The 25,744-nt window shown below is 35.4% G+C and overlaps 1 protein-coding gene across 1 annotated transcript in view; it reads left to right on the top strand.

The window, feature by feature from the left end:
- Nucleotides 1-17,358: 17,358 nt before the first annotated feature.
- Nucleotides 17,359-25,744, top strand: part of dpy (dumpy) — a 126,707-nt gene continuing 118,321 nt past the window's right edge. Inside the window, 1 exon segment of the mRNA XM_069040549.1 lies at nt 17,359-17,476. Coding sequence (XP_068896650.1) covers nt 17,467-17,476 — 10 coding nt within the window. The 5' untranslated portion in view covers nt 17,359-17,466.

Here is a 25,744-nt window from a genome sequence, read left to right as displayed (position 1 = left end):
GTTGTCTCACCTTTCGTGGTCGGTGTCAACGTCGCCGATAGCAGCCAAGAAATTATTCTTCTCAGTGGCATTTCTAAACTCGAAGCAAACAAAGTTGCCTATAAGCCAGAAGGGCTTTTTAAATTTTATTATAACCTTGTTGCTCTCACTATTTGTTTCCAATCTGGCCATCAGATATTTTGCCACAGATATTTTGTCATCAATTAAAATAGTAGCATGTGCCACTGATACTTGCTTGACTATGGCTATTGGTTCTTTTTCACAATGAACTTGGACATAATCCAGAAAATCCACCATTTTGTCACCTATGCCAAATTTTCGTTTCTTTAAGAAAAACTGGAACTGATACAGTTTTTGTAGGACCTCCATATCTACACCATAAACTTTGGTCGTCATTTTAAGCTACCTAAAATAATAACAGAGATCCTAACCGCCAATTCAAAAAATCAAGTAGAAAATAATATAATCTTAAAATTACTTAGGGCCAGTTTATAGAAAGAGAATTAAATATTTAATTCGAATTAAATTTTAATGCGCGATTAACCCATGAATCTGAAATTTTGATTGGTTCAATCTGATCACGTGTTCAGTTAATCTCGCATTTGATTACGATTAAGTTAATTTCGCTTCTGTAAACTGACCCTAAGGGTCGGTTGCACCAACGTGAGTTAAATTTAACTACAGATTAAAATATACGAAAACATTGTTATAACAATAGGTAACTAAAGTAACGAAGCATTTTAACCCACAGTTAAGTTTAACTGGCGTTGGTGCAACCGGCCCTTAGTGTTTCAACCAGTTCAATAAATATTCGCTGAGCTGTTTACGCTAGTTTAAGCCACAGAACACGTTTACACTGTTTAGCTGTTTGTTTACCACGTGGAGGGAGAAAAGACTGGAGATGGCATTTCTTATGCTTCCCATGTTAAAAATCCGAACCCTCTAAAAAACGCGCAACAACCTTTTATGACCCAGTCCACAATGCGCTAGATAAAGAAGCACAATGTGCCTGGAAGGAAGGCGAAGGAAGCGATTGGCCTAGCGTCTATATTCAGAAACCTTTTATGACTCTGTAGTTTTCGCGGGCCGGTACACTTATTTGAATTAGTGCCATCTCCACTCTCCAGTCTTTTCTCCCTCCACGGTTTACCATGTCTTGGTTTACCATCAGAGAAAAAAAAAGGACCATGGGAGAAAATCTCGCGACAGAAAAACTTTACCGTACAAAAATCCCTAAATAGCAAGTCGGCAGTGGCGTTGCTGAAGAAGAGTCCAATAACTTTTTTCGAGTTTTTTTCAATTTTTTTCATTCAGTTCACTTGTTCAACATTGACGATATTGAACTCATTTAAAAATTAAAATAGCTAAAAATATACATATATCAATCAGCTTCCAAACTATAAGAAACCAATTTGTTTAAAACGTACCTACCTAAAGTTTTACATTTATAAAGTCCGGCTCATTGCTATCCGTCCACTCCCTGGTGTAAATTTTGTAAAACTGCATAGGGTGAATGGGATTTGTTAAGCGGGAAATTCAAAATAGTTCATTTAGGGGAAAAATAATGTAAGGATTAATATCCAAATGGTAATGTATCAAAGTTTTCTAGAATAACTCTCTTGTCATAAACAAAGCCAAATTCTTTTGTTTCTATTTTACTTAAAAGTTCTTTAGTTTTAGTATCTCTGGTAATTCGATTATATTGTGTACTGATTTTTTTGCCTTTGTATTCTAAAATATTATTTATACTATCGGAATTAATCTTTTCGGACGTTTCATAGTTTAATGTAAATCATTTTATTTTACAAACAACTTCACCTGTATTAGTCTTATAACAATAACTCTTTGGACCTGTTGATACCCAGTCAATAACACTGGTCAACATTGACTTTTTTTCCTGAAATCTAATCAGCGTTCCTGGGTACATCTAAGATGCTGATTACGAAAATAATATTAGTTTTTTTTCTAATAGCTCTACTTTTTTTTAAACTAAATGACAAATTATAAGCAACTAAACACATATTTTCTTTAAAAAATCATTCAGAAAATAATACAAACATTGTTTTTGAAAAATTTCTTGAATGTGTGGCTTGAGGTAGATCTCTTTGTACACTCCAGCAGTAATCTGTCATCATTGGATGTCCCACCTTCCTTGATAACGCTCTTCAACTGTGCGTATACTAGTTGAAATTTTTCACCCTGCTCTTCGCTGAAATCGCCAAGATTTTCTGGAAAATGATCCCAACGAGAGTGTAAATAATGTAGCTTAATAGTCATATTGCACCTTAGACCTTTCAAACTGGACAGCATGCCCTTAATTAAGCGAGAATAGTCATCCGACCTATGGTTTTCCAGAAAATCTTATAGCACCAAAACAAATGATCTCCAAGCTTTAGATTCCAATTCATTCATCGAATTGACAAAGTTTAAGTTTTTTTATTGGGTTCAATTCATTTTGATTAAAAAATTCTGAAAACTAACTAGATGAGAAATTGTCATCCCACCCTCGCTTTTCTCGGTTATATCCTCTTATTCAATTCCATAAGATCTGGTTCAAAATACGTTGATGTCAATGTTGATGTTTCACCTGAATGTGGAGTAAGTCATTGGGCCGAAACCCATTTAGGATAAGACCATTTATTTTGATTTCCAGAATTAATCCCGTTAATGTTAACAACGCAAAAGTAGCTCTGGTCACTTTGGGGTTCTTGCCAAATCATGGGTGTTCTGAATTTGAGAGCATGTTTTTTTCCACTTGACCATTGCCGCAGACACACAACACAATTTTGGCACACAATATGGGGTACCCATGGCTCATCTTGATTGCATAATTTTATTCCAAAGCAGTTCACATACCCAGTTTTAACGAAGTCCGAGATAGATTTTCTATATTTTGTAAATATATATTCGTCATAAATATAACAAAAACCATCTGGATTGTTTAAACAAGATCTCCGTGTCTAGCTATATCGAAATATTAAGCAAAATTAATTGTAAGCCACACAAAACATACAAAAATTCCACCCTACAGCGTCAGTAGAGCTTTTAAAAAAAATCTAAAAAACTAGAGCTGTTGCGCAAAAACTAATCTCATATTCGATATCAGCGAGCTAAGATGAAACAAAAACGAAAAAAATATCAAAGGAAAAAATCTAAAAGTACTATTTTGTTGGGTAGTGTAATCCATATGTCCTTACCTAATTCATCGGTCCAATCTCCCAATAGACATCCTGTTTTAACAGTGTTTTTACCATTAACTATATAATATACAATGCTATCTGTATCATAATATACTATACTTTCTCCTAATATGTCTAACATTTCGTACAATCTTAGTCTAGCATTTGCAGTTGTAAAAGCAGCTATGAATATATTGGTATTGAAATCATTTTCTACATAGCAATCTTTATACTTGTAATCAATTTGTAATATATTTTCATTTAATTCATTGATGTGTATATTATCAAGTCTGTCATCTAATAAAATTTCATAAAATCTCTTAACATCTGTAACATATTCTGTTGCGCCCATATTTTGTTTCTGACCAAATTTGCCCCATAAGGAATTTAAGCATATTTTTGCAACAGCTCTCTTTCCAGGATTATTTTCTATTTCACCCAATTCAATGCCTAGATTTTCTTTTACAGCTGTTCTATATTCTTCTTCTTCTTCGAACAATGATATTTTTGTCATATTTCTGTTTGCATATTTTAATCTTCACAGTCTGAAGTAAATACCTAAATACATTCCATTTCTTGAGTAAAATTCATCATTTTCAGACATCTAATCAAATATAAAAGAAAATTAATTTTGCCCATATTTTGCAGCTGATCTTTGATGAGAAACACTAACTGTGTTCAGTTGTGTTTACAAAGTGACTAATAATTCGCTCCTTTAGTTTTTTATTCAAGATTTATTCAAATATATTTGTTTTTTTTTTTGAACACATAATCAAAAGTTATTGAACGATAACAATGAGAGCTAATCGAAAAATACCTACCTAATTTGTCAAACTAATTTTATATTTTTTGTATGACTATGATAATTATTTTCGCTTTAGGCCCATCTGCTACATTGTTCTCGATATGTTACAGATGTCAGTGTTTCACTACCTGAGGTCCTTGATGCCTTGATGGAAAAATAACTAGTCGTCTTGACAAGCTAATTAAAGGATTCAAGATAGCCAAATTTGATATTTCGCGAAAGTGTTTTTTTTACGTTCGCTGTGCAGTCGTATGACAGATAAATTACATTGTCTTATAAAAGAATGTTTAAGTAACGTTAACGAATATTTGAATATATTTGCATATATCCTTTTAATTGTCCTAGTGGTTAATTATTAAACAGTGGCGTTTTCCATACTTGCGTTTTTTACTTGACAAATTTAGCCAATAATGAACCATAAATCTGTCTGCGCCTACTTATTTTGCAGTAGTCACTTTGTAGTATTGGCGCCAGATTAAGATTTACTATTTTCAAACGACCGAAAAAAATTAATGATGCATCAGCATGGCCGAGGGGACTCGTGGGCGTAAAAAAATTACCGGTATTTGTTTTCAACTTTATATGTAAAACAACTGAATTAAGACAGCGTAATAAACTATGCTTTTTGATGGTTACAGGAAAAGGAATCGAATTGACGTTTACAAGAAAGACGAAAAAACGATCATTGATCATCGCATCCAAAAAAATTGTTTATTTGATTTTTGTGGGAATTATTTCGAGTCGATTATGTCATTTGTAACAACAAAAACGCTGTCATTAACAATTTTAAAAATCATTAAATTGCACGTTTTTTCGATGAAGTTTCAAGAACAGTTTACTAAGGACGTCCGAAAGCTTTTTTACCAACAAGAATAAAAATGCACATCTTAATCTGCCTTTAATGATGTCCACTCGATTACGTAGTTTCCTGAAAATATACAATGGTGCCATCGATCTTGCAAAAACTGAAAACCTGTTGCTATTAAAGTTGAATGATGAGTGCCACATCCGACAGGTTCATTTTAATTGCTGCGCATAAAGATATAAATTGTCGAATCGGTTTTGTTTTTTCTTAACTGGGTGCATCGTCCAAATTAAATGTCAATACATTCCAGAAAAGTTGTGATAAATGAGCCTGAAATTAATGTAAATTGGAACAACATTAGCAAACTATGGATGAGTGTTAATGTTCTCATTTTTATTTATACCCAGTTTTTTCAGATACTGCAACTCAGACCTTGACGAAAAGATTATTGAGTGATCTCAATTAAGATAAACCAGAAATTAGATTTGATCATAGTTTTAATTCTCAAGCATTACTAAGTTTTTAAATTACCTACTTTTAATTACAGTGGTGACTGAAATAAATTTAAAATAAACAATTTGAACACATTTATAAAGAAAAAAAATCTTGCATAATAAAATAAATGAAGTAAGTAGGGTACTACCGCTAATTTGAGAAGATTATGTTTACATTAATTGTGTTTACATTGAAGTTGTGCAATTGCAAAATTAATTCTAATTGCATAACAACTGAAATTTAAATAAACAATTTGAACACATTTAAATATTAAAAAAAAATCTTGCATATTAAAATAAATGAAGTAAGCACTACCGTTAATTTGAAAAGATTATTTTCACCTTAAATGTTTTTATTTGTGAAGCAGCTTTTTTCTACTATATGTAGTTAGTTGCTCGTTTGTGTTGATAAAAACTGAAATAAATTATACACTCATTTACAGGACAAGTTCAAGTAAAGTGTGACAGCTGTAGGTACATAAACCGAGTGAGTCACTACGAGCAATCACATTCACCGTTTTTCATACGCAATAAAAACCTGTGGTTAATTTTTTATTTTAATTAACAGTGTAAATTCGGTTTTATTATTTGAACTATAAACTAATATGTTTTGTTAAAATATTGTCGAGTGTTTAAATGAAAATCTGGTCAAGAGTGCTTATGTTACAGTTAGCTAAGCGACAACCATTGTGATCTTGCAGTAGTTGTGAAATAGTAGTGGACCTTTAAAAGTCTCGTTTCACTCGAGTTTGAAACTGACCCACTCATGCCAAAAAAAGCCCAAATTACACACGAACTCGTTAAATACAACGTTTTTTTGTTCGACGAGCCCCCCAAAGGCTCCAAATCGCTGAAAATCTTTAAAATCAGCTTGACGTTTCTTTTTGACAAGTTGTCAAATTTATCAAAATCCGTTCATACAGGAGAAAATTCTCAAATTCTGACAGTGTCGAACAAAAAAAAAGTTTTTTCTACTTCCTTCTCTAAAGTGTCACATTTTGCACTGATAAATAGTGTATAAAACGTCACTTTAAAAACGATTGTTCATTAGTCACAACTTGGTGTCCATTCGGGCGTTTTCGGGATATTAAACACGCTCGAAGTTTCTTTAAACACGGCTTGAATTTTTTGGACATATTTAGCTCTAGATCAAGTTGGTATTTTGACGTTTATCAGTTTCGCATCCGGCGTGAAAGAAAACGTCATTGCAGTGGAATAATTCGTTGTATTTTTCAAATATGGACTTGAAGCCACCAACAGTTTGTATCCTGAGAAATATATACAGAGTGTCCCCAAAAAAAAGACGAGTCCATAACTCCCTCATTTATCGGAGGATTTTAATTATATATACACCAAATTAAATGGTTTTTAATAGGCTACAAAACCGCTTAATAAATTGACGTATAGTTCCAAGGGCTTCAAGACTAAACTGTCAAAATATTTTTTTTCAAATGGGATTACATACTTTTTTTTAGTAATTCTGATAGAGATTTTAATTCTAAAAACAACAATGTATCACAAGTATAACTTGACATAAAAAAAAAATAACACTAACTTTTGAAACAAATGACGAGCACCAAGCGAAAAGCTATCAAAATTCATTGCGTTACAATGTAATAACCAAATTAAGGTAGCTAGAAAAACAAATGACAAATAATAATATGTGGGATTGCGCAGATATGCCCCCAATGTTTAGCGCAAAATGGAACATAGACGATAGTAGCGTTTTTTTACATTTTTTTTGTGAATTTTTGGTATTTAAGTGTATACTTGTGATACACTGTTATTTTCAGAATAAAAATCTCTATCAGAATTACTAAAAAAAATATGTAATCCCATTTGAAAAATTGTTTTTTGACAGTTTACCCTTGAAGTCCATGGGGCTATACTTGAATTTATTAGGCCATTTTGTAGCCTATTAACAATCATTTAATTTGGTGTACAGATAATTAAAATCTTCCGATAAATAACGGAGTTATGGACTCGTCTTCTTTTTTGGGGACACCCTGTATATTCCTATTTGGTATGTTCATTTAGTTTGTATGTTTAAATTAACGTTTAATAAAAAAGTTGCTTGTTTCGTTTGTGTGTTCCATTTGTTAATTTGGTCGTAGAAAAAGTATAGTATTCAACTCGTTTATAAACTTCTCTAGACACTTGTTTATTAAACACTCGCTCCGCTACGCTTCGCTCGTGCCTAACATAAAACGCGTGTCTAAAGTGCCGTTTATAAATCTTGTTGCATAATATACTATTTTCTATAGCAGATGTTAAAGTGTGCTTTTATCTATTCAAATCAAAAGGTCAAGTAGCATTTTAACCGCAAGGGTAGGTAAAGTCCTACTTTAACAGCAAGGGTAGATAAAATAATGTATTTTATTACCCTAACAACGCTCATATTAACGAGATTTTAAAACCTGACACGATTAGTAATGATTTAAAAAAATGTTTTAATAATAAAATTCAAATGCTATAGAAAAAAATAGAATATTATAGACGACGATAATAGTAGGTATATTATGTTATGAGGAGCAAAAATGAAGTTTTATATGCTGCGGCTGGTAGATACCAGCCAAAGCACATAAAACCATTTCTGCTCCGAATAACATAATATACTATTTTTTCTTCAAACCTTCATAACAAATTATTTAAAACATGTTAAGAAACCAGGTAGGAATTTCAAATGATTTAGTTAGTTTATTTTACAGCCGCTCATCATCGGAGATAATAACTTCACGGACGCCCTCAGCGGAGATAATAACTTCACGGACGCCCCTCAGCGGAGATAATAACTTCACGGGCGCTGGTCAGTTCGTTAGATGCCATGACAATGAAGTGCCACTTTAGCATTATCAATGCAGCAGTACAATGTCATATTTTGCGGACGTTCGAAGAAAAAATTTAATTATTTCTCGAAGATAAAATGCAATTTACCGTCTTGTATAATAAATAACTATTAATTTTGAAGCGGTCGAAAATCGCGTTTTTGAGTAGGTATCTGCACTAATAATGAAATGAACATTTTCCCAAAATCTCTCTGGTTTTTCACAATTTCATTTAACCAAGTGTAAGGCCTCATTCACTTAATAATGTTAATTAGAGTTAATCAATACGTTACTAATTTCCCCTCAGTACATGGGAACCGGGACAACCTCACAACCTTTTATCAACAAACGTATGATCTGTGCATTTGGTTGTTAACACCGGCTATCCCGACAAGATGCGCCCGATCAATGGCGTGTCCCACCAAAACCTGGTTCGGTGCTCAGGAATATACCATGGTATCTGCCAGAGATTTTACACATTAATGAAACTGACATCATAGCCAAGGTTGCTCAAACCTCCTGTCACTCAGTTACCAAAACACCTGGTAACTGTATCTCGATCACCGGCTATCGCAAGCTTAATTCACTGCACCACTTCCGGGGCCACAAATTGTTCACCTGCCATCATTCTCGTGCATCTCGACAGCTCCGTTCAGTTCCAACTGACAAATTTCAGTGTCTGCCCGTGTTAAAACTCATCCCCGAGTCAAGGACCATCTCGAACATAATTTATAAGCCACATGTTCGGGTAGAAGAGGTAGTTTTTCTGTTGGGTTATTAAAATTCGCATACACAAGCGAATATGACATTTATGTCAAAATTTACGAAACTGCACAGTTAACTATGTTTTACGTTTTTTAAATCAAAAAATAAATATCCACGTTAACTTTGCAAATGTATTGTGGGTTGCATTTTCAATTCCGTCAGGCTCATTATCACTCGTGAAATACCCTGTATAGGCAGGTTATATGTACCTACTTAGTTTCTGCAGTCTAATGCATCTTTTTTAAAATATTTTTTCCGCTGACCGCTTGTTAATTTCAATATTAATGAATTATTTTGTCTAAAATATAGTGTAGTAATGGACCTCATTAATACACTATTTTTCATTAATCAATCAACGATTTTTGCACTTACCAACACAGCAGGTAGTGCAGCAGGGTTTTCTATATTTTATAGCTCCATAACTGCACAATTACGAATTCACTTTTTCAAAAGGCGATCTTTTTGGTTATAATTCGCATGTCATATGTTTCAAAGGTAACTAGGTTTTCTTAGCAACCGTGATTTTTACGTGAAATTGAATGTGAATGGAGTTGACGTCTTCTGACACTCTTTGTGGAAAAGTGAATAGAAAGTGTTGAAAAATTTAAAAATGGCCTATCCTGAGGACAAAGAAAAGAAGGTATTTTATAAGGTCTCATCTTTATCAAAAAAGATGAAATTGGTTTTGATTTGGCTTTGATTTGAAATTTTGTCACAAAATAAAGTTTGCGGTCAACGAAAAAATTTTGTAATCAACTCGTTTGTTAATGGGCGATTAATAATTTCAACTATTAAAGGCACTCACTCGCCACACTCGTTCGTGCTTTAAACAGTTTCGATTATTAATCGCCTTCATTAACAAACTAGTTTATTAAATAACTATATACATATTATATTTATTTTTCAAAATATGTGACTTATTAATTTTAGTGTGTTTATCATAATACGATTGACGTCATTATGGATGATTCCCGATGTATTTTGAAGATTAATCTTAATAAAAAAACTCATAATGTTATCTGGACAAATGTCTAACAATAAGAGTTATTCATTTAGGGGGAGCTTGATTCAGGGGGTTGGAAGCTATTGGTTACTTCAATAAATTCTGCGTTTTTATTGGATGGTGAGAAGACACTGACATTTAAAAGCTTTATTATGCTGCAACCTCATGCATTGTATCCATTTGCCAATGAATGTTGTTATAATTCAGGAATAGTCATCGTTGAAGTTCGTCAAACAAACATTGAGGTTTAGAGATTATGACCCACATTTACAGAATAACTAAGTAATTGTTTATTTTTCTTTAGACATTGCATTTATGATCTAAGCGATACGACGTAATTGTGAGACATAGGGAGCTTTAAATGGATTCTTTTTCACATCGTGCGTTGCCAAATTAAAGTTACTCACGAGTCAGAAACATAATAATTAGGTGCAATTATAAAAAAGTCTTTGAATATTTCCCCAACCCAGAGATCCATATCCTGAGGCAATTAGTGGTTTATAATTATTGAAGATAGCGCCGCTCGTTAGTTGTCTCCCCAAGAAACGACTTAAAGCCGTTGTAAATCTAGCCTTTTGCCCAGATAACCGAAAACTCTAAAGGCAAAATCTGAATAATTGTGACCTTGAGGGTATTAAACAGATCTCAGTCTTCGATAAGCCGTGCAATTCCGTTGTGGCTCTCATCTATAAATCAATTATTTGTAGTTTTCAATCCCGATAATTCCGTTTATGGCAGTGACTTAACACATGAGGCTGCAATTATTGCAATTTCAGAGGAAATTGCTTTTGCAGCGAGAGCCTGGCCCCGATTTTTGCCGGTTTATTTTCCCCCAACGAATCTTAATTGCGGAATTAAAGCAAAACGAATGTCGGCTATTTGCCTTTATCGGCCGCGAGCGAGTAAACAAAGTAGATAATGGAGTCTCGCATGCGCATCCGCGCTTAATTAAAACCAAATTCCGGAGGTATTCCGGCGAATATGAGCGCGACCTTGGAGGAAGGCAAGGCCGCAAGACGACCAAATCGTTAATTGCACCCCTCCACAACGGGTCTCGTTGTGGGTTCACGACAGCTACTGGAAGATGGACTTCGCCCAACACCGACTGCACCTCACCTCAACCGTGACGCCGTCACACATGCTCCGTTCAGGGCTTTTCGTCATTCAAATCGCCGCAATTAAGACATCATTTCATAACGGTCGCCGCGATTAGAGGCTAAATATAGATCGGGAAGCGGCTTCGGCGCGGCGCGATTTCAGCGTGAAAGCTCCAGGATGCGGCCTTCACGCAGCATTGAACTCTCCGGAGGAGACGCTCGGGATTTGGCAATAGAGGCGTCACGATTATCCATCGCCGCATCAATTATGACCGCCATTATTTTTCATGAGTTTCTGTTTCTTTTATGAACGTCAGCCTTCAGCTTCGTATTCAGTTGGTGCGATAGAATAACAAATTAATGGGTGACCATCGCGTAAATTAATAATATAATAAGAAGTACCAGTGGCCGTCTTAACATTATTCGCATTTTTTGCGGCGAACTAATGAAGCTAATAAAACTGATAACGAGTTGTATAATACGAGACTAGAAAATAAACGTTACTAATGCACGTAAAAATTAATTATTACCGTCTCATTTAATATTTAAATTAAGCTTCACAACCTTGCTCGGATGTCATTCAATTAAGATTCTTTAAAACTATTCTTCGAAGTGCTTCAGCATGAGATATTTATAGGTTTGATGAAACCGTGCAAGAACAAAATAAAAACAGTTGAACTAAACCTGTTTCGCCAACATTAGTGCAGGGGCAAGATAAAAATAGGTCCTCGCATACAACAATGTCTGCAGCAGACAATTTTTAATCTTCTGACCACGTAACCGTTACAGTCCTTAAGACAATCCTTGTCTGGTAATCAGTCTTATTCTGTAAAGATTCTGATAGCGTTAATCAAGTTCTCGTCGTTTCATTTAACTGTTCGCCTTCACGTGCTGACTCTCTTAGAAGTGGGAAAATTTTCTTAATCCGTTTATGAATGTCGGCCAGCTGGGTTAATAAGGAAGTCTAATTACCCGGGAATATCAGATTTTTCGTTTATTTGTGCACAAAAGCTGTGGGAGTCTTGCCAGTGCCAAGATGGAAACTGTAATTCCTGGATAATTTATGGCTCGTATCGCGTTTACGGTGTATCGTAAACAAAATCTACTTAAATATGTTTTACAGGTCGCTGTTTTTGTTGCTAAAAATCAAAAAAACTTGACCGGGGACTATGTAATATTTTTCGTTTTGGAATTTATCCAGAAGTTGAATACCTGGAGATTTTTATCATCTTCGGGATGGCTTGACCTCCAATAACACTCAGCGAGAAAATTGTGTTTTATCTGCGGTCAAGAAGAATATCAAGTTGTCGGTAATTAAATCTTATCTTTTGCATAAAAACCACGTTTAATGGGAAATGAATTATTTTATAATTAGTTGGGCGGATGTTTTAGATTAAGAAAATTAGTATAAAGTGACGGACGATACGATGCTTCAAGAAGTGCTAACCAGCTCGTCGGTGATACTTATCAGGTGCAAAATTTGATAATTTCCCAAAAAAGTAAATGTATTATACACCTTTCGTAATGTAAATAAAATGCATTCACGTTGTTTTGGCATAATGGGAGGCCATGGAAAATTTGCATTTAAGTTGGTAGTAAAGCCGTCTGTTGAATTCAGTTATGTTTTTCTAAGTTTGAGGTTGTAAACAGCGACAATTCTAGTGCATTGTTGTCAGTTTTACTAGTTTGGACTTGAGTGACGGAAATCAAACAGTATGTCCAACGTTAACAAAATTACTTATGGCTTCCCATTATGCCAAAACAAAGAGAATGGTGTTTAGTAATACCTAATTCAATACTTCATAGCTTCAAAATAAATGATAATACATATAGAAAAACGTTGCTTTCAAAGGAATTATCATTACCTGGTACAAATTTTCATAATTATAAATAAACCCGGCCTCGATGCTGTGTCCCGTTTTTATAATAACATTTTATAATAACATTTTCTATAAAAATTTGTTTTTATTTTTTTTTCTTCAAATTAAAATATCTTATCCCTGATGTTTGCTTTAATTAACCTACTATGCGCATAACTATTATTAATGTATGCTAAGTACATCCATTTAACGAGCGGTGGCAGTAGACTGTAAGTAGTGGTAATGATACCTTTAGACTTTAAATCAAACTGGGAATATATAATTTTCAATATAAAAATTATATTTAATATTAGAGAAAATATTCTGTCAAGAAAATGTCCATCCGAATGACAGACAGATGTATCTGGTCAGATATAAAATTTGCTAAAATACAGGAAACAAGTGGATTTTGACAACATAAATACATATTTCGTTGCCAACATGTGCTACTGATTTCTATCCTTCAACCCTTTTACTTTTCTTTATATTACTCGAGTATCGTGTAATATAGGGTGATTCACATAATGTTCTGATCCTGACGAAATTTAATGGTTTGGACATCCCTCACAAAGGCTCGATTATAAAAATTTAAAAATGGTATTAATCGACAATTTTTTTTATTTAAGAAACTGACTCATCATATATCAATATCATATTGACCCTTTCGTCAATGAAGCACATTTTAATTAACAAAAAATATTTTTTGTAAAATCGTATCAAAATGAAGTCATTTATACAGTAATTTGCGGGCGTAAATAATGCCTTTTGAGCCCTAAGGCCTAAAAGAACAACAATTAATTTTAATAGCTATTTTATTTGTTGCATCACATTGACAACCAACAACATAACTCTTGATTTTTGAGAACGAATCATGTCATTTATTTTTTCAAAGCTTTAAGGTGGATTTAAATGATTTTACAAAAAATAATATTTGCATTTCGAGCGTAAACGGCGATTTTGGCTGTTTGGCGTCTTATAATCCCTCGCCCTTTCGGGCCTCGTGCTTATAATTTTGCCGCGGGTCAAAATCGCCTCCTTCACGCCCTTAATACAAAAATATCTATTAGGATTATACAAAATAGAATTGTCAAGGAGTGTCCAGATTTCATAGTAAATAAAAAGGTATCAAGTTATCACTGAATAATGTATTACTGGGAGCATTTAAAATTGATTAGGATCGGAAAGTTATGTATATTGTACTGCATATTGTTTTTTTAATTCTATATTCGTGTACAAAAATATGAAAGGAAAAAGGTGTATCAATTCTATGAAAAATACAGCAACGAAATATAAAGTCCATTCAAAAATCAAAAAACCACCAATGTCGCATTTTCCTCGATAATTACTATCGGCAACGCTGTCTAGTGTAAAATTTGGTGACACTTGTAATTTTGAGGTTAAATGTTTATTAAGTGTCTTTTTTTTCTGGGCATATTTAAGTAAAAATAATAAGAATCAATAAATAAATGAAACGTGCTACTAATAAAACAATATGAACGAAATTTAAAGCAATTGAATTTTATTTTGAATCAAATAAATGTCATAATTTATAGTTCCCAACATAGTATGAAAAAATATCTACCTAGGGTTTTTTAAATTTTACCAACCTAAAGCAACAGGTGGTGGTTTTTTGATTTTTGAATGGATTTTAGTTAGTTATATTGTGGGCCCAAAAAAATTTGAAAGTTCAGTTCAATGTGAAAAATAAATGTCGATTCGTAGATTGGTTCACACGATCTTAAGTGTCGAACAGATCTGTCAATAATAATTCTAATTTTTTGTTAATTACAATTTCCAGTGAAATCTCGTTTCCTTTGACTTCTAAAGCTGTGGGGATTAGGATTCAAGTCAAAGTTAAATTTAATCTGATTCTTTTGAAATGCATTTTAGATGTTTATTATTTCAATACATTGCAAAATAATATGGCTTTCGTAACTTCTTTTCTGAATAGGATTCTTATGAAGAAAGAATGTAGTTAACAAAAATAAAACGATACTGCCTTCAAGGTATGGTAGAATTGATAAAGATCAAGAAAGTGATTTGAAGGTTATAAATTTGCTTTAAATGTAATTAACCAGTAATTAGGTGTTGTTTGCTACTTGACTGTTTGCCACACTTGTGAAATCTTAAAAATAACTTACCCAGGCGAGTAAATGTTTAAGAGAAGAGCAAAACAACAGTATAAATACATTTTGAGATGATGCTCCTGGATTAATTGTATCATAAAGTCAAATATGGTTTTTATGAAGGCTTTGTTTAATTAATAATTACGATTAAAAGTCAAAAATGTTCGTAAATATGATTCATTTTGAAGAATTTCTGTACGAACTCACTTTTGCTTATTATGGTCAGCTGTGCTCCCAATTTTTTATTATGTAGGTATTTATAGTGATCAAATTAAATGGAAAACAAATCCGAGCAGATGTGGCAAATTATATCGGTCATGTCGTAGCGAAATTCTATGCAAGTAAGCGTTCAATGCATGGGTGTAGACAATTTGTGGTCTCCAACGCTACTTTATAATAAATCATACCTCATGAATTTTAGACGTTGGAATTATAATTTTGTATTATTATCTGATAATGAAGAAAATTTATAAAATAAACAAGAGCAACGTTTTATGTTCCTAAGAATGGGTAATTTACTAGCTTTACTGCCAAACGCGACGCCACTGCTAAGCAGATTTTGGGGTGAACTGTCAAAGAAACGTCAATTTTAAAGCAAAGGTGTTGTCGTTAATCTTGAAAAAAGTTTTCGATTTTGGCAAAGTTTCCTGTAATTGTAAGCAATACAGAGTAAGTGGTAAAATGGATTTTTACCATTGAAGATAAAGAATTAATGATAAATAATTAATCAATTAATCAATAATACATTTTTCGAAAGGTAGGCAACCAATAAAACGACTGTGTATAACAAGTATACACATGTGTACGATCAAGCTAAGACATATGTTTCGATAAAACAAAAGGCGAGGTAGCACTCTTGATTTGTTTTCTCGTTCAGCACCTTGTAGTAGATACCTATGTATTTTCAAAATCAAAAAAATATTTTCCAAGAGAGAATTTTACCAAAATTTCAGCAAAATGACATAATTCTGGTGCACGTTTACAATTTGTTCTGGCTAATCTTTGATACATTTTTTTACAAACACAACTGATTTCAAAATCTGAATAAAATTTCTCGTTGACCCAATAATCTTTGACTAATTATTATTATTGAAACGTTCAATTCACACGCGACGTATAAAGCTCTATGATGGACGGATGACTATTGTGCCATCGCTTTTTGCAGTTGATGACAACGACGACTTTTTCATAAAATTGCGGAAGGTCCTTCCAAGAATTTTTTAGATGTTAGAATGCGAAATCCTTGACGTGAGTGCCTTTGTCTTCGCCGAAGAGAGGGACGTCTTACTGCAATCATGGACGTCTTGGCGTTTGAAATTTTTTCTAAAACCATTAATTGACTCATTAATCAAACAGAATCCAAGAACAAATTGACATTAACACACTTACGAGTAATGAATTCTGTTTTGTGGTGATGTCATCTTGGATACGGCTGGTACCCCTTTTGTGTGAGGAACTGGAGGTGCAGTAAAATCTAAAATTAGAATGCTGATACCGCTAAAGCTTCTGTCCCAACTGAAAAAATCCCTTCGCATACACATTAAAAAGAGTAATAAACGCCACTTTATTACAATCAATACTTCATTTCATCTTGTGATAATAATATTAATTATCATTATATTACTTTAGGTTTAATAATAACCTTCCGCATCGACACCTCCAGCTGCATTTCAGTTAGACTTTGACAGGTGTAAATTGTTCGAACACCGCTAATTCAAATCAGAAATCTGATGCGGATTATTTCTACTTATTGAATAAGTCTCCATCGACGTGTCTCGCTACCATTTTTATTACGCTTTTATGATGCTGCGGCGTTGCAAAATTGATAGTACGAGGCGACAGACATATCCAGCCTGTTCCCATAACACCATATTTGTGTTATTTGACAAATTTAAAGCTTGCTTTTCAGAGTTATAACCCTGCTGCGGCTCCCACGTGGGGGAGCTCGATCGCGGGTTTTCGCATAAATTACGTTTCTTTTCAGGCATTTTTTGATAACTGCCAAGTTATTAAATTTTATTGAAGCAAGAAAAAAAAAGAAAAATCTTCAAGGGGTACCACCTCTAAATGCAGTTTTCGTGGTCGTATTTTTTATCGCAATAAATTAAGCGGTCCGATCATGATGGCCCATCAGCCGAAATTGGTCATTATTCAATAAGCTTGATGGGTCTTCGCGCGCCGGCCGCGACCCTCCTTCGAGCTTGCACTTATTGATGTGCTGCATGTATTAGAGCATTACATCTCTTGTAACTAGATCCTCCGGTTGGTTGCAGGAGTCGAATGCAGAAATATCCGTGGGCTCCGGTCTGTATCAGAAGTGAGTGACTTCGCTATTCTCACATACGCGCGATAGCCAATGAAAAGCCGCGTCTCACGGTCGAGTCGTTCGCCAAGACGCTACGAACTCTTGGAGCACTCAGTCTAGTAGAAGACTTTCAAGTGAGTAGCAGTGCCCCAAAATCTAAAGTGGAGTGATCAGGGGCCCAATAGCCCTGGCAACGTACAGCCATGGCGACTGGTAAGTAGCCAAAAGAACCAACTAACAGTCCAACCGCCGGCCAACTAAAACCGAGTGTTCAGTGAAGACATTAACCAGCTGCTTCGAGTGCACAAGATGACTTTTTTGAGTGTTGCGCGCGTGTACAAGTGCTTTTGTGGTTCTAACAAGACGCCAGGAGCCTCCGACCAACACCGACAATTAATTCATTAATAGTAAATAACGCAGGATGAGGACTGTTGCATATGTAACGCCTTCCAAGAGAATCTAGAGAATGGCGTTACATTGAACGTAACCCACGTTCGAGAGAAATCACTCGCTCGACCTAAATAGACATCTCCGAAGCTGCAAGTGTGCGATTAAATACGAATCATCCCGCGTTGGCCGGCGATTATCCAACCCCGACCTTCCCAACTGGAAAATTCGCGGAGACTTGAGCGGTGGGTCAGGCGCCTAACCCGCAAAGACTCTCGACATTATTATTACACAGGACAGGACGATCGATTAATAGAGGCCTAGTCCGGTTTTTTAGCAATCGATTGATTTCCTTAATCCACCATTCAGTTTTCGCGAAACCCGTTTGGGAACAGCAAACACTTAATATTCGAGGAATTTTTTCTCGTGGCAAAAAACGCCAACATATTCTTGTTGGTCTAACGGTGAATTTAAAAGTTCAAATATAGAAAAGTGCAACCGGTCTCTTAACGGATGTTAAGATGTTGTTGCCTAACCATTTTCACAATTTTACCATCCAGAAAAATTACTGTTATCCGGGAGCAAACAAAATTGACACAGTTGCAGGAACGGTATTGCAAAGCGTTTCTAGGTCCACTCGAGATCGACTAGTCTCTGACGTAAACACTTTCTCTGCGCGCGGGGGCGATTCCGAGTTGCTTTTGCGTGCATATGTTGGAAAACCTGGACCAGATTCCACCCCTTTCCGGTCCCCCGGAAGCCACACCTGTCAGTGCAACGCGCGCGTGCGAAAACCACCCGGACTTGAGGCAGTTTCGCGCGTAAAGCGGCCGAAGAGGCGACAGCAGGAGCGGCTGGAAAACGTTGGGCAATTTTCGCGCTTCCTGCAAGGGGCACTTGTCCGTCAGTCGTATCCGATCTACTCCGGTACATTTTGATTGCGCTCGTGAAAGGCTCGGACGGAGATAACTCGCGACGTGAAAGTCACAAGTATCGACTGTTGAGAAGTTGAAAAACTGGACGTTTTCCAAATGGAAAAATTACGAGACGTGGGCACTCTTCGCGCCGGTTTTTACCTTTAACATTTCGCGACAAGGACGTCTGTTCTAAATGTTAGCCACATGCACGAGCTGATTTTCCGCGGCTCGGGCCCCCGAATCGAATCTGCATATGAGCGAGAAATGCACCAAGTACCGTAAAATGCATCCCACTTTTGATCTTATCCGATTGGACTTGTCGGATTGCGGCCACAATCTGCCGGATTACTTTTACATAACGTTCCATCGATAGAAGATAATGTCTAATGTTATATAAATTACAAGGAGAGGAGAAACTTCGCCGCCATTACAGCCGCGACATTTGAATAAGTCATTTTTCAGTGCATATTTCAGGTCATTCCGATTATAATACGCATTGTCCTCCTGGCTCCATATTGTTGGCCGTCACGTGTCGATTTTTCGACTGTTTCGGTTAAATTACTTTCACTCGTTATCAACAACCGACTTTCTACAAGACAAAGGTCTCAGCCGCGGCCCCACAAATCGAATTTTTTTCTAAACCGCAATTAAGAGTGAATCTCTAGAAACAGTAACCGATACAGTTGGGGTTACCCAATGCGAAATGTCTTCGGCCGGTTCTTTCTGGTCCGGTTGACCTCGCGCAGTTGCGAAATCTGACTCACTGCAAACTCTACGGTCCGTGCAACCGAAGGGAGTTATTGTAGTGTTAAAATTGTAACCAATCGAGAAAGTACTTCTTACAAAATTATAACGCCTTTCGGTAACTCGATACAAAGAGACTTTAACGTTGCAACGCCGTTATGCTTATGGTTGATGTGTTATGGCACGTAGAGGAGGCATTAAGAGCAAATTATCATACATTACTGTTGGCTTTTCTTAGAGCGAGCGGTAAATCTTTTGTCATCAATGTAGTGCAAGTGTTAAAAATATTTTGTAAAAGGTCCGTTAGTTTGTGGCCGCGACACGGTTCGCATGAGGGGGAGGAAAGCATCCAACACATGCTGCTGGTATCTGAGAACTGGTGTTAACACGCCTTATCTCTGCGTACTAGCAGGTAGATAGTCTGTTTTTTATGCCTAGACAATAAAGGCAAGGCGAGAGGAATGCCTTACATGTTTAATTTCCTCGGATCATTAACCCCACACAGAGATACATTATCCCGGGGAGTATCAATCAATGTTGTTCGTAGATTGCCATTATCCAATTAGGGCCTCCTCGGATGTATAATTTTATAAAACACGTTATCACACCCTCGCGTACGCGTTTTTGGCAGCGACAAATAAAAAAGCAACTGCCATAAATTTTTCGGACGTTCAAAATTATTCCTGCCGTAAAAATTTATTGCGAGATGAGAGTGAATATCCTAGCGAGCGTGCGGAACAGTTAATAGCGTAAAAGTCATTTCTTCTAGTCTGCAGAATTTTTATGGGTTCCAGTAATATTTACCATGCGCGGAATGCGTTCAAATAAAAGCAATAGTTAATTTTATGGTTCGGTTTGCTCATTAGTTTTGATTTAGCCGCACTAAAATGGTTATTGGAAGTGCAATACAGATAGGTAAATGTTCAATAAACCGACTGTGGAAAAGTGAGAATTTGTAATAAGTACTTATAATGTAACAAATCAAATAGTAATTACCGTTTACCTATAATAAATTTATTTTTTCTCCAAACGTCAGTAAAATATGAGATTATACAGGGTGTCTCAAAATTCGCGAATTCCGAATTCAGAGCGTTGTAGGGGATCACTTCAGTAGTCCAAATATGGAAATAAAAAAAAAATTGGGACTCCCCCCACAAAGATACATTGGTCTGAAAGTGCACTCTTTGGAGTGCGTTTTTTTCAAATACAGGCTGAAAAGTTCAGTGTTTATTGATATTTATGGTGTAGATGATTGTGAAAAATAATAACGTAAAACAATTTTTTGAGAATAGCTTAACTTTGGAGTGAAAAAATCTTAAATTTTTGTAATTTTTCTTAAAAATGCAACGTAGCTAGAATAGTATTTTGTCACTGTGGATATGAAGGCTGCTATGTATTGAAAGTGCTTATATCTTCTTCAGGAAGAGCGATTTTTTTTTCTAAGATTTTTCGAGCTCTACTGGGTCTTTCCCTATCACGCTCTGAAATCGGAATTCGCGAATTTTGAGACACCCTGTATTGCTGGATTGATAATGCTAGTGTCATTTCAGCTGCCAGTTTGCCATGGCATCTGACGAGCTGACGAGCGGCAGATAAAATTATTATCTCGGCTGACGAGCGGCGGATAAAGTAAATTTCTAATTTTAACAAATTCGTTTCTGAATGTGACATACAGGGTGATTTTGAAAGTTGTGCAGATATTTTAATCACGAGGTACTGGCTTCATGTAGAACTCGGAAAAAATGTTTAAAAAATTTTATGTCAAAAAATAAAATAACATTTATTTTTTGAGCTACAATTTTTTTTAATTGCTTTTAGTCTTCTATGTTGTCAAGCAACCTCGTACGTAAAATTTCGGCACATTTTAAAAATACACCTGTATATCATATTTTATAAAACGTACACCAATGCGGTTTCCTTGTTTTAAAGCATATTTCCTATAGGTTACTTCGCATTGACGTACATTTTATAAAACATGATATACAAGGGTGTATTTTTAAAATGTGCCGAAATTTTACCTACGGGGTTGTAGGACAACGTATAAAACTAAAAGCAGTTAAAAAAAATTGTAGCTCAAAAAATAAATGTCGAGTTCTACATGAAGCCAGTAGCTCGTGATTAAAATATCTGCACAACTTTCAAAATCACCCTGTATTGAAAGCTGAAGTGAATAGATAAGATTTAATTAAGAAACTTGTACATAATACGTACTTACAAAATCTATCCAAACGGGTTAACAGACGAATAATTATAAAACAAAAATTCGGATTTTGTTCACTACCTTGTTTATGAAGGGTGTTTTTTAGATTTGGCGTCGAAGTTGGCGTTGAAGAGTCGATTGTGAATGAACCACTCGTCTTAAAAACACTGATTTTTCAAATTGCAGATTAAAAATACAAACAACGCAAAAAGTGAGGTTAGATTTAAACAGCTGATCAGAGTTGCAATTCGGTAGTGCGTTCACAATCGACTCTTCAATGCCAACTTCGACGCCAAATTTAAAAAAACAATAGTTACTAGTCATAGTCATAGTAATGCTTTCCAAAACGAGCTAGGTACTCGTACATTAATTTATCAGTTTACCTTCTTCTACCTTAAAATAATTCCTGGTTTCTTAACATTTCTTAAATAATTTGTTATGAATATTTGAAGAAAAAATGGTACATGTATGTTATCCGGAGCAAAAATGGTTTTATGTGCTTTGACTGGTACAGACAAACACATACCCGCGGAAAATCACTTTTCTTTACATTTTGAGCAAAGGAAAATCAGAATTTGATCTTATTTCGGACACAATTTTTCGACTTTAACTTTCATAAGCTCTCACATCATCCTTTTCTTTATTTATGTTTCTTCTCAGCCTCCCGTGGGCTTGTTTTTGTCCACTGCCGTTATTACTTACGTTTTCATATACATGTTTCTTCTTTTTACCACATTTGACTTATTCGCCAATTGTCAATAATAATTTCTAAACGACCGCCAAGCTCACAATAACTGAGATGAAAGTAATAAATGATAACTCGATTTGCTTATCTTACATATCTATTAGAGTTGCATTGTGGGAATAAATAAATAGTAATTAAGCATATTAAAATAAGGCATCTCCCAGCATCCAATTAAAGAGGCAGTTAATTACGTAATTTTTATATAATGATGGATTTTCGATTAGATAAATTCCGATAAATACCGACATTCCTGTGCGTGGATAAAAACAATTGATCGTAAATTTTTATGCAAATTTTATTGAAGATGATTGATGCTTTACTAACAATAAATTACACAACTATTGTAAAAACAAGTTTTTGTATTGTTATTTTGTTTCACTACACACTATCCCGTATTAAAAAAAGAATGCAAAAACTAATATAGAATTAAAGTGAACAAAGCGTGTGTTTGATAAGTACATATGAAAGAACTCAAGCATGTAAATGCTCGATTACAATAATAACATGTCAACAACACACGGTTTCGGAAATGACAATTATTTTTGCTTTACTGTGAGAGAAAGTACATTTAAAAATAATTCGTGAAGGTGAGAAGAAATATAAGTTACCAGATAAGCTCCTAATTTAATTTGAATAATTGAAAAATTACGGTGTGAATTTCTACAGCAATTTGTGTGGTCAATCAGTGTTAATTGACTGACCTCCAGGAATGTCGAAGATGTCCCACAAAAATCTAAGGAACTTTGATAATTCATATAATCTCGGCGCAGATTATTCTAATAAATTGTCCAAATAAGGGGATCAATCTTTTGTGGACGTGACACTAAAACCCGACTCACCGACATATAAATCACTTCATAACATCTTGTGGATGATTTTTTATTTGCATTGGAGGAGGGTTGTTAATACGCAAAGTTGCACCTGTGGCCTCATCTTTAGAAAACATAGCACAGATTAAGCCGCGTCCAGTAATTTCACTTAAGTAGTCCGGTTTCGTAATTGCCTCAAGAACTGAATTACTTCCTTTAACCGTGACGAAATCTCCTTGTTTTTCTCGCCGAACTTTGATAAACTTGGCTGATTTTACGTAAAATTGTCTGCCAATTCAACCATACTGTGACAATCGTCGGGGTTATTTTGTAAATCGGGGATTCCATCATTTCGGCGAAACCGTTAACCTTCACACCTATTATTTTGTAAATTTTTATTGCAGGAAATCCAAAAATGTCAGCCAAATGTCAGTGGGTCTTCTTTGTTTCTAATTAGGACTGTGAAAATTATTTGGAGAATAGTCGTATAAATCGCGGCGAAACTTTCGTTTTGTGTTATGTTAATTTTCCCACGAAAGTCGAAGGGCTTGGTTTTTATTAGACGATGTGATAACATCGGTCGCAATTACGAAATCTATAACTGTTGATTGTTAATTAATGCGTTTGTTTTTCGAGTGGGCGTTCCACATTAATTCGTATCATTCCGGAAAAATCCAGATGCAGAAGGTATTTGTACCAGATGACTCGGCTACATTTCGCAGACAATGGCGTTGTCAGGCGGCTTAAGAAAAATCGGAGAAAGTGATGAACGATCAAAAGAGCCGTCGACGATTGGAAAATTTCTCTTCCGCGAGAGGAAATCGCGAAGAGTTCCAAAATGTTTGCACTAATTTCTAGTCGCTCGTCTTCTCATGCATTCTTACATCATTGTTTGAGCCGGCTTATTACTTCAGTATTGAATCACCTGAGAACCGTACCGCCAACATGGTCGGTAAAGTGGGACATGGAGGCGAGATGGTAATCACTTTACCGCTTGTGCCACTTCACCCAAAACCGATACATTCTCGAACGATCTTGAAATTTGAATAATCATTACCTCGAAACGTTTTTTGCACGAAACGCGATAATTAAGTGTCTCCTGATGACATTCTTCCGCTGACATCTCCCATTTTCATTAAATTGCAAATTAGACGCTACCAGTTCTTCGCGCACCGAAAAGTTGCACCTGAAATTTCTTCAAACATTGTGTCAAGAGTCAACCCGAGCTGGCCAACACGACTCCGTCTTTTCTATTTGTTTTAGCCTCGGCATCTTGACGTTAAGTGTTGCTCAGGTACATGATGGTAAAAAAAGACGAACCCAGCATGTGGCGTAATTATGTCCGAACCCCCACGGGGAAAAATAGCGGAGCCATTATGGGGTGTGAACATTAAAAATTTGCACTCGTAATATAATTAGTAAGGCTGTTCTAGCATGACTAAACACACGATTTTTACGACGTCTTCCAACCGATTTTTAACTTGTCTGCCGCGAAACGGAAAGTTGCCACAGTTGACATTTACCCGAGTCCGGTTTACAAAGCACAATTCCAAAGATCACAGAGACGGCACGGTCACGGTCGACTTTATGACACTAAAACAAACAAAAATGGTTTGTATTGATTGGTGCTGCGACGTTAGAATTATTTTGTAACCGCCCGATCTTATAGGTTTTGAGTGAAAGTTGACCATATGGTGCAGAATTCACAATGGCGTGATTAAAAACTTTAGAAATAAAATTGTTGTTTTTATTATGAGCTGCATAGAGATTGATAGTTAAAAGGTCAAGTCATGCATCTTCTTTTTAAATTGCATTCTCTTCTTGGAAAAGGTTACGAAACACGCCGGTTACTTTTAAATTGTCATTGTAACCAGGAGGTTACTCCAACAAAGTTAATGTCGATTAAAAACCAAATGTCGACTCAAAGCTGTTATTAGTTCGTCTACCTTCACGCTTTAAGTGTTCAAATTATTTCTTCGGGAGATCCAAAGCTGGCAATCAGTTGAGAAATATTAGTTACGTTTGATTCTTTTTGACGAATCTTCATCACAACTGTTCTTCTGTTGGTTTCAACCTTTTTGATTCGTTTAATTTATGCAGGTTCCGGGTAATTTCGTTTAATTACAAGTAGGGTCGTTTAACTTCACAAACACTGTCTCTTGTTGTGCCAACATGCACGAACAAAAATGTTACTCTTCGTACATTGTTACAAAATTGCATTGAAATGGTGATTCAGAGGAACGTATGTTATTTCACTAAATATTAACCAGTCTCATTAGCACATATCGAGGGGGAAATTTACGATAATTAAACAACCGCCAGTCTGTTGCTACCCTAAAGGAGAACAAACCGGAATTTTTGGTCCGACTTCGGTAGATACCAATAAAGAAGAAAATGAATTAAACAAATCAAAATGAGATAGTGGTCAGCACTAAAAGCAAACGCCAAAACCTGTTTAAAGGTCAGGTTGCAGTTTAATTGGAGCAATTTTGATTGACTGGAAAAATATATGCACCGGAGAGCAACTGTCAAAATATCTCCGAAATCTTGCAATAAATTGGCGACAGTTTTTGCCGGGCGTCGATTTCAGGTCACGAATTTCATTGCAAAAGCTTTTAAATGCGAAGCGACTAATAAAAATAATGACGTTCTAGAAATGCAAAAGTTTCGATAACTTTT

The sequence above is a fragment of the Tenebrio molitor genome, chromosome 3 (genome assembly GCF_963966145.1).
Source record: "Tenebrio molitor chromosome 3, icTenMoli1.1, whole genome shotgun sequence".
NCBI lineage: Eukaryota > Metazoa > Arthropoda > Insecta > Coleoptera > Tenebrionidae > Tenebrio > Tenebrio molitor.
The sequence above is the reverse complement of the archived record's forward strand: the minus strand, read 5'-3'. Positions and strand labels throughout refer to the sequence as shown.